The sequence below is a fragment of the Corvus kubaryi genome, unplaced genomic scaffold (assembly GCF_017639235.1).
Source record: "Corvus kubaryi isolate FWS band 111438036 unplaced genomic scaffold, C.kubaryi_AGA036_p1.0 37394, whole genome shotgun sequence".
NCBI lineage: Eukaryota > Metazoa > Chordata > Aves > Passeriformes > Corvidae > Corvus > Corvus kubaryi.
The window spans coordinates 11,760,523-11,769,189 of record NW_024581133.1 but is presented as its reverse complement, the minus strand read 5'-3'; the positions used below and the strand labels follow the sequence as shown (position 1 = coordinate 11,769,189).

The 8,667-nt window shown below is 58.8% G+C and overlaps 2 protein-coding genes across 3 annotated transcripts in view; both read left to right on the top strand.

Moving 5' to 3' along the window:
• The first annotated feature begins 714 nt into the window (after window positions 1-714).
• On the top strand, window positions 715-6,168 carry CLN6 (CLN6 transmembrane ER protein). Of its 2 annotated transcripts, XM_042039486.1 has the most exons (6): window positions 751-1,019; window positions 1,551-1,649; window positions 3,103-3,291; window positions 3,405-3,460; window positions 4,281-4,403; window positions 5,772-6,168. In XM_042039486.1, exons 1-6 carry the CDS (start codon window positions 762-764, stop codon window positions 6,058-6,060), a joined length of 1,014 nt encoding a protein of 337 aa, XP_041895420.1. In that variant the 5' UTR covers window positions 751-761; the 3' UTR covers window positions 6,061-6,168. The 2 variants fall into 2 exon arrangements, with proteins under 2 accessions (XP_041895421.1, XP_041895420.1); XM_042039487.1 differs by lacking the exon at window positions 3,405-3,460 and having other exon boundaries at window positions 715-1,019; window positions 5,772-6,052.
• A 1,291-nt stretch (window positions 6,169-7,459) lies between these two features.
• CALML4 (calmodulin like 4) overlaps window positions 7,460-8,667 on the top strand; it is a 3,156-nt gene continuing 1,948 nt past the window's right edge. The window contains exons 1-2 of the mRNA XM_042039488.1: window positions 7,460-7,570; window positions 7,681-7,711. Of these exons, the coding sequence (XP_041895422.1) occupies window positions 7,568-7,570; window positions 7,681-7,711 (34 nt within the window). The 5' untranslated portion in view covers window positions 7,460-7,567. The remainder of the gene's footprint in view (window positions 7,571-7,680; window positions 7,712-8,667) is intronic.

The following is an 8,667-nucleotide window of genomic DNA, read 5'->3' as shown; positions in this document are numbered from 1 at the left end:
CCCTCATTCCCTGCGGATCCTCACCCCATTCCTCCCCCCGGCTCACCCTGCCCCGCGGCCGCAGGACAGCCCAGCCCCATCCCGGGTACCACCGTGGCCGGGATGCGGCGGGGTCCGGGGCATCCCCAGGGTCGGAGTCCCCCAAGGTTCCCCCACTCGGCTTTGTCCAGGACATCCCGGCTTACCTGGGTTGTTCCAGCCGATCCAGGGTTTGACAGCCTCTTCCAGGGAGCCGCAGCATTCCCAGCTCACCCAGGGTACCCCATCCTCACCCTCCAGCTCTCAGGGTTCATTGAACCGTCCCAGAATGGTTTGGGGTGGAAGGGACCCTAAAGATCCTCTCGTTCCGTGGGCAGGGACACCTTCCATGGCCTTTGGACCATGGCTCAGGCAGCCCAAGCCCGAGGCTCATCCCGCTGATCCCGTTCTGGTCTCGGCACCAGGAGAGCGATCGATCCGCTTTTCCTGGAGGGACGGGAAGGTGCTGGAGAGGTGTTTCATGGAAAGGCTCCAGCGGGGTTGGATCCGGCCTCTGCAGAGGCAGAGGATGTTCGGGGCAGGAGCTGAAGGTGATGGTGCATCCCGAGCATCCCGGTGCTGGAATTCCACCGGGCATGGCTGCATTTTTAGCACTCAGCTCAACTCCTGGGAGTTGGGATTTTGCTTCATCATGCAAAAGTTAAAAATAGTTGCACTTCGTTCAGCACTTTTCACCTTGCTGAAGAGACCAGGAAGAGTCTTCCCACAGGGACGGGTCAGGGATGGCAACAGCTCCGTGCTCCTCTGTCCTGCCTGCTCCTCAGCTTGGTTATCCCGCAGATTCCAGAGCCAGGGAAGCACAGGATAACAGCTCTGCCTCCTCCCAGAGCTGCTCCATGGCTTCGTGTCCCTCTGTCCCCTCCAGGCACGGGGCGGTGAAGGCTGAGGACACCTTCAAGACGTCCCCGTTCCACCTGGACCTGTGGTTCTACTTCACCCTGCAGAACTGGGTGCTGGATTTCGGGCGCCCCATTGCCATGGTGAGTGAGGGCACAGGGCCAGGCGGTCCCCAGGGCTGTCCCTGTCCTGGAGGAGCTGGGACCCTGTTCTGGTGTCACTGGGGCCGAGCCAGCCCCAGTCTCCTGGGAATCCTGTTCCCTGTTGTCTCTCCACACCTTTGTTTTCACACCGAAAGGGACCTGGGAGGCTCCTCCTGCCCTTCCCTGTTCCTTGCCTGGATCCCAGAGCTTCCAGCTGGAGCAGGCAGAAGTGGCCATTCCATTTAAATGGAATTTTTCTAGCTGGAAGCCAGCAGGAGGTTCAGGAAGATCCACAGCTGCAGGATCCCAAATGCCTTCCTTGGCCCCACAGCTTCCCAGCACCGGGCAGGGATAGGAGTGAAAACTTCCAGAGGGTGGTTTTTGGGAAGTTTGCTCCAAGAAGAGCTGCCCAGCTTGGTCCCTACCAGCCCCCTGAAAGTCAGCTGACCATTCCCAAGCAATCCAGATGTTCTCCCTCTCCCTGTCCCTCACCCGTAATCATGGATGTCCTGCTCTTCCCTCTCTTCTCAGATTATCCTCCCTCTGGAATGGTTTCCTCTGAACAAGCCCAGTGCTGGGGATTATTTCCACATGGCTTACAACGTTATCACACCCTTCCTGCTGCTGAAGGTAACCCTGGGAATGTTCAGGCCTTTCCCATTCCCAGTTTTGCAAAGGTTCTGAGGTTTTTAGGATGTTGCTTATTCCCAAACTCCTGCCAGCGAGGAGGAATTCCCCACTCCGGGAAGGATTTGTGATGCCACCTTTTAAAGAGCACCTGGACACCCCTCAATTTCCTGCATATCCAAAGCAAATCATTCCCCCCTGGAATTCTGGCTCCAGGAGGAGTCAGAGCCCTTCTCCCAAATGATATTTTTAGGACAACATCCATCCTTGGCTTCAAAGACAGCTGGAAGTGGAGTGGATTTTCTAAATTGTTCAGGGCTTAATTACACTTGGTCTTTGACACTGGAATTGTGGCTGGAGCTGGAATTTATCTGGCTCCAGCTGCCAACCTCTGGATCCCATAAACCATTCATGAGGTTAAGTTCCGTCAGATCATTAGGAACCTTTCCCTGTGAAACACTTAGGAGAAAGCAATTATAAATATATTTTAACCCTCATTAGCTGGGAATTGAATTATGGCCTGAGACAGAAACGATTCTCTCCCGAGATTCTGGGAGACTTTAAACGCTGCTGGAAAAATGGGAATAGCCAGGATGTGGGAGCTGGCCCTTCCCAGGCGATTTCTGCAGGCTGGGGGCTCCGTTTGCTGCCTGGGAGCTCAGCACCAAGGGCTCATCCACAGAAGAATTCCAGGAGTTATTTGGGATGCGTTTCCCTGGATGTGTCCCACCCTCCAGGACCTTGTGCTCTCCTTGGCCTCCGGTGACGTCCGTGCCGCAGTCACGGGGAAAGGGAAAGTTAAGCCTCAAAATTAAACACAAATAAGGAGCTTTTCCCTGCCTGGGGAGGGCTGCAAAGCTGATTTAGGGACGGGGGGGCCTGGCTGATCCCGATGCTGGGACAATCCCAAACCCCTGAAGCTGGGGTTGGGAGAGCTTCCCTGCTTTGCAGGCTGAGTGTGGAGCTGCTTCCTGGAATTCCTGCTCCTGTTGCAAGGCTTGTCCCAGGCCCTGAGCCAGCCTGGGATGGGGCAGGGAGAGCCCAGGACTGGAGGTGCTGCCCAAAAAGTGGCCCCAGCTGGTTTTGTGGCACCCAGCTCCTCCTGGCTGTGGGGTCAAACAGCTCATCCCGTAGGAGCTGAATGCCATTCCCTCGGGAAGAAAGTGAAAAGAGCCCCAGAACGTTCACTTGGAGAATCCCAGAGTGTCGGGAAGGGGAGGGAAGTGTGAGGACAGAGTGTGCTGGAGGCTCTCCTGCCACTGGAGGGCACATCCAACCTTCCGATCCTCTCCAGAGCTGGGAAAGCCACGGCCTTTCCTCCCTCATTTATGGGTTTTGCTCATTTATGATCAAAAAACTGCTCTGAGTGCTCTGGCAGAGGCACCAAAGCCCCAAAACTCGGCTGCCGTGTCCCCGCTGCCCCCTCCAGCCGCTCACCCCCTCCCTGTGCCTCCAGCTCATCGAGAGGTCCCCTAAAACCCTGCCCAGGTCCATGGTCTACGTCAGCATCATCACCTTCGTGATGGGCGCCAGCATCCACCTGGTGGGAGACTCGGTGAACCACCGGCTCATCTTCAGCGGGTACCAGCACCACCTGTCCGTCAGGGAGAACCCCATCATCAGGAACCTCAAGCCTGAGACCCTGGTAAGAGGCTGGGCTGGGCTGGGCTGGGCTGGGCTGGGAGGATGCAGCTGCTGAAAGGTGGAATCGCCGTGCTCGTTGCTAACCCCACGTTTAACCCCTGTGCCCTGCTGCAGATCGACTCCTTCGAGCTGCTCTACTACTACGACGAGTATTTGGGGCACTCCATGTGGTGAGTGGTTCCCAGCAAGTCCAGAGGGCCTGGGGTGGCGCAGGGGGAAGGGCAGAGCACGGCTTAAAGGGGGGAAAAACGGGAGCCAAAGCTGGCTGGGGATAAAGTTCCACTGGCCAGGGGGATTAGAGTGGATCTGGGCCCTGGAAAATCCCCTCTGGTCAGGGATATTTCTGGGATGGGGCAGCTGTAGGGCCAGAGAACAGCTGGTCCTTCCAGGGGGTGTCCAGGTGGAGAGAAGGTTCCTCTGGCTGCCACCACCCCCGGCTGTGCCCCAAACACCCTGAGACCCCAGGAAGGCCTGGCTGTGCCTTGATCCGCTGCCAGGAAATCCCAGGGCTGCTCAGAGCACAGGGAAGTCTCTCCCCATCAGGCTTTCCTGGCTGCCTTGCTGTTCCTCGAGTGCTGTGAAGGGAGAAACCCCGTTGTTCTAAAGGAAAAAAGGGCTCGGGGGGGTTTTGCTCCATGTCCTGCTGTCCTGCAGGACCCAGCATGGGGCTCCCAGAGCCAGGGAAGGGAAAAACTGGAATTGTTCAGGGTAGCACTGGAGCCCAGCATTTGCCCTGATCAGCAAACTGGGGCTTTTCCTGCCGGAGCCTGGGAGTTCTCCTGATCTGCAGGAGCACTGGGAGCAGCCAGGACAGAGGCAGCCCTCAGCAGGCCCTTTGTGTCTCAGAGCACGAGATTCCCCTGCTGCTCCATCCCCAGATGACTCCCCAGGCTCAGCACAGGAGTTGCTCTGCGTGTGGGTTGGATTTGGGGGGGGGGTTCAACCCCATTCCAGGCTCCCCCCAGCGCTGGGAATTGTTGATCCTTGCAGGTACATCCCGTTTTTCCTGATCCTCTTCATCTATTTCACCGGCTGCTTCACCCCCGTGGCAGAGCAGAGCAGGATGCCCGTGGCTGCCGTGCTCCTCATGGGGCCCAGCAGCCTCTACTACTGGTGAGTGGCTCCTGTCCCCTCTGCGTGAGGAGGGAACCCCCCAGGGACAGCCAGGAGTATCCTGGGAATACCCCCAGGAGAGCTTCTCCATTCCCCAGGGTTCCCCAGGGCTCTGCAGGGCTGGAAAATCAAATTAAACCTTATGGAAATTTGTAGCCACTTCAATCTCTGGAAGCTGGGACAGAGCCAGGGCCACCCAGGACAGAGCCAGGGCCACCCAGGACAGCGCCAGGGCCACCCAGGACAGCCCCAGAGCCACCCAGGACAGCGCCAGGGCCACCCAGGACAATCCAGGGCCACCCAGGACAGAGCCAGGGCCACCCAGGACAATCCAGGGCCACCCAGGACAATCCAGGGTCACCAGGACAACCCCAGGGCCACCCAGGACAATCCAGGGCCACCCAGCCAGATTCCTGTCCATGTCTGGGGGTTCCTGCAGCCACAGCTGCTGTTGCTGGCCCCACTGCAGTGCCGGCTCTGCTCTCGGGCCGTTCCGTGGCGGTTTTGGGGTGGTCCCCAGGTGCCTGCAGTGCTCCCACTTGTCCCAGCGGGTCGGGGGCAGTGGGGACGCCCCTGGCAGCTCCCTGGGGGTGCTCAGGCGCTGCCTCCTCTCTCTCTGCCGTGGCCTCAGGAGCGAGGCTGATCCAGTTCCCATTTCCCATTTCCAGCAGCCTCTACCCCCTGCTGAGGCAGCTTTCCCACAGGAAATTCCTTTGGGAGACTCAGAATCAGCCGGGTGATTTGGTCAGCTCCCCTGCACTTCCTTTGGATGGATCAAGGTGGATCTCTGTGGGGTTGGAGAGCCAGGAGTGCAATTCCTCCTTCCCTTGCTGCCTCCCAGGCAGGGCAGAGCAAGGGGGAATTCCCCACTCCGGGAAGGATTTGTGATGCTGCTTTTTAAAGAGCACCTGGACACACCTCATATCCAAAGCAAATCCCTTCCCCCTGGAATTCTGGCTCCAGGAGGAGTCAGAGCCCTTCTCCCAGACGGTATTTTTAGGACAACATCCATCCTTGACTTTAAAGACAGCTGGAAGTGGAGTGGATTTTCCATTCCCCAGCAGTGGATTTGGGGCTAAATGAGCACAAGATCCCCAAATTGGAGCCTGAATCCGGCTCTGGCTCTGCCTTGGAGCATCCCAGCCACAAACTGAGCCCAGCAGCTTCTCCCATCTGGGAATGCTTCCCTGTATCCATGCTCTTCCCAAGGCCACAGCTCAGGTCTTCAGTTCCTGATAAGGAATGTGAAAATAAATCAGGGAGAGGAAGCAGCACAGCTTTGTCGGGATGAGGAGCAGATCCCAGGGAAGCTGGAAATGCTGCTCTCCCTGCTCCCCCGGGGTCACCAGAGGTGCTTTTCCTCGGCAGGTACCTGGTGACAGAGGGCCAGATCTTCATCCTCTACATCTTCACCTTCTTCGCCATGATGGCTTTGGTGATGCACCAGAAGCGGAAGGGGCTGGTGCTGGACAGCAACGGGCTCTTCCTCTTCTACTCCTTCATCATCGCCCTGCTCCTCATCGCGGGCTGGGTGGGGTGGCTCTGGAATGACAAAATCCTCAGGAAGAAATATCCCGGCGTGATCTACATCCCCGAGCCCTGGGCCTTCTACACGCTGCACATGAGCAACCTCCACGCGGCCAGGGAGAGCTTCTGAGTTTTGATATTTGAGAGGGGTTTGGAAAGGGGAGGGGAGGGGGGCAATAGAACTCTAGTTTTTCTAATGTAGATTGATGTATTTCGAATAAATTCCTGACCAGCGGTAGCTGCTGTGTCATGACTCCGGGCCACGGACGGGGTTCCCAAAAAAGCCAGGGTTAATTTAACACGGTGGCTTTCCCTGGGTTTGCCCTCCCGATTCCACAGCCCAGCTCCGCGCTGGACTGCCTCAGGTCACCAAATCCCTCCTGGCTCCTGCTGAGTCCCGACATTCCCATCATCATCCCGGCCTGGAATGGGAGTGGTTTCCCGGCACGGAGCCGGAGCTGCTCCTCCCACGGGCAGGGATCCGCGCTCGGAGCTGCTCCCTGCAGCCCAGGGAGCCTCGCGGGGCTGGTCCCGCGCTGCCCCGCACAGGAACGGGGTAGGAGACGCCAATTCCCCAGAAACGGCCCCAAATCCATCAGGCAGGGGCTGAATCCAGGGATCTGTGCAGCAGCACCTTCAGCTCTTGCTCAAAAGATGAGAATTCCTCAGGATTCCTCACAAACGGCCCCAAAATCCATCAGGCAGGGAGTGAATTTCAAGGGTCGGTGCAGCAGCACCTCCAGCTCTCGCTCAGACAGGAGAATTCCTCAGAATTCCTCAAAAACGCGGCCCAAAAGGAGCATCAGGGAGGGGGTGATGCCTGGGCAGCTCCCCCTTCTCCAGCCGCGGGGATGGAGCTCCCGCAGCTCCCGCTGCATCCCCGGGACCCGCCAGCTCTGAACAATCCCTGTCAGAGCTCGCGTGACGCAGCCCCGGCGGGGGAAGGAGGAAAGCTCCCAGGGAAACACGGAATAAAAACGTGGGAGAAGCTCGGTGACTCACGGGAAGCGCTGGAGGGAGCAGCTCCATCCCAGCGGGTTTAGGGACCTTAGATGGTCACTGGGAAGGGTCCAGTCCGTGTGTGGCCAGTAAATATTTTGTCCGTGGGTCTGGCTGTCCACCGCACCTGGCTCCAGGTGCTTCATCCCCCTCTGGGTATTCAATCCTAATAAATAAAACCTCAGAGAGCTTTTAAACCTTCTCCACCTGTCCGTGAGTATTTCAGGGGCACATCCCGACCTCCATCCCCTACAAACCCTCCTGAAGATCCATAAATCCCCCTCACCCTTCCCCAGAGGCCCCAGAAAATTCCAGCGGGGCTGGATTTTCCTCCTCTCCCGGCAGCAAAGCTCAGTGTGGCTCTTTGGGATTACCAAAGCTGTGCCCAAGCAGCGCGGCCCCAAACAACCCCAAAGCCCCATCCCGAGGCTCGGGAAGATCCCTTTTCCCGGGAGGAGCAGGAGCTGCGCTGGGAGCAGCAGGCTCAGGCCCCGTAGCCATGGCAGCGGGTATTTATTACAGCCCGGCCGCCTCCGCCCGGGGCTGCCGGACTTTAGCCCTTAATCAACCGCAGAAGTGGCAGCAGCCGCCTCCGCTCCTGCCAGGAGCCCTAAACCCCGCGGATCGCCCCCAAAATCATGGTGAGTGACGCGCTGCGGGCGGAGCCGACCCTTCTCTCTGCGCCCCTAAATCAGATTTTAAAGCTGTTTGGTTTTTTTCTCTCTCCTCTTTCCTCCCCTTCCTGCTCCAGGCAAAGTTTCTGTCCCAGGATCAAATTAATGGTGAGTGCGGGTTTGTCCTGGGCCGGGGGTTAATTAGCAAGATTAAGATTGTAAATGTATAAAAATGGTATTTTCCCTCAAAAATGTCTCAGTCTGGGCTTGTTCTCCCTCACTCCCCCTCCTCCCGGCTCTCCCGGGATCTGCGTGCTCGGAAAACAGGGAAATCTCCCCAGTCCCTCTAAAATGTTGCACCGATTGCACTGGGACCAACAGAGAGGGACCGGCCCCTCCCAATCCCACAGGGACCGGGAGAAATTCCAGGTGCCCCATCCCAGTTTCTGGAGGGTTTTGGTGCCGTGGGAGCGGAGGAGGAGGAGGAGGAGGAGGAAGGAGGCGGCACAGGAGATCCAAATTCCCATCGCGACCCACCCTGGGAATGGGGATCCGCGCCGGGGGCTGGGATTGCTCCGGGAATGGCCGAAGAAAGCTGAAATAAGAGTATTATGGCAAATCTGATAATCTGCGGCTCCGCGCACGGATTGGCGAGGGGAGGAGGAGGCGGCCGGGGCAGGGGAGGCCACGGACCCCGCGGGCACCCCCGGGGCACCCCCGGAGCATCCCCGGGGCACCCACGGGGCACCCCCGGGGCACCCCGACAGCAGCGAGGGCGGGGGGCAGCGGGGACAAGGACGGGGGGTGGCACAGAACCAGGCTGATTTTCCCCGCTCAGCACCACTCGTCCGGCAGCGCCCAGCGGGACCAGGAGGGAGCCGGGAGCGCTGGGAGCGGGGTGGGAAGGGGCGTGAGAGCTCCCGGCCGTATCTAGGTCAGCTGCAAGCCGGGCTTTGCTGCTGGGAAAGTGGGAAGGCCGTGGGCGAGCGGGATGAGAGGGGGAGATGCGGGAGAGCTCGGCGTCCTCCAGCTCCAACATCTTCCGCCTCCAGCATCCTCCCCCTCCAGCATCCTCCTCCTCCTGCATCCTCCCCCTCCTGCATCCTCCCCCTCCTGCATCCTCC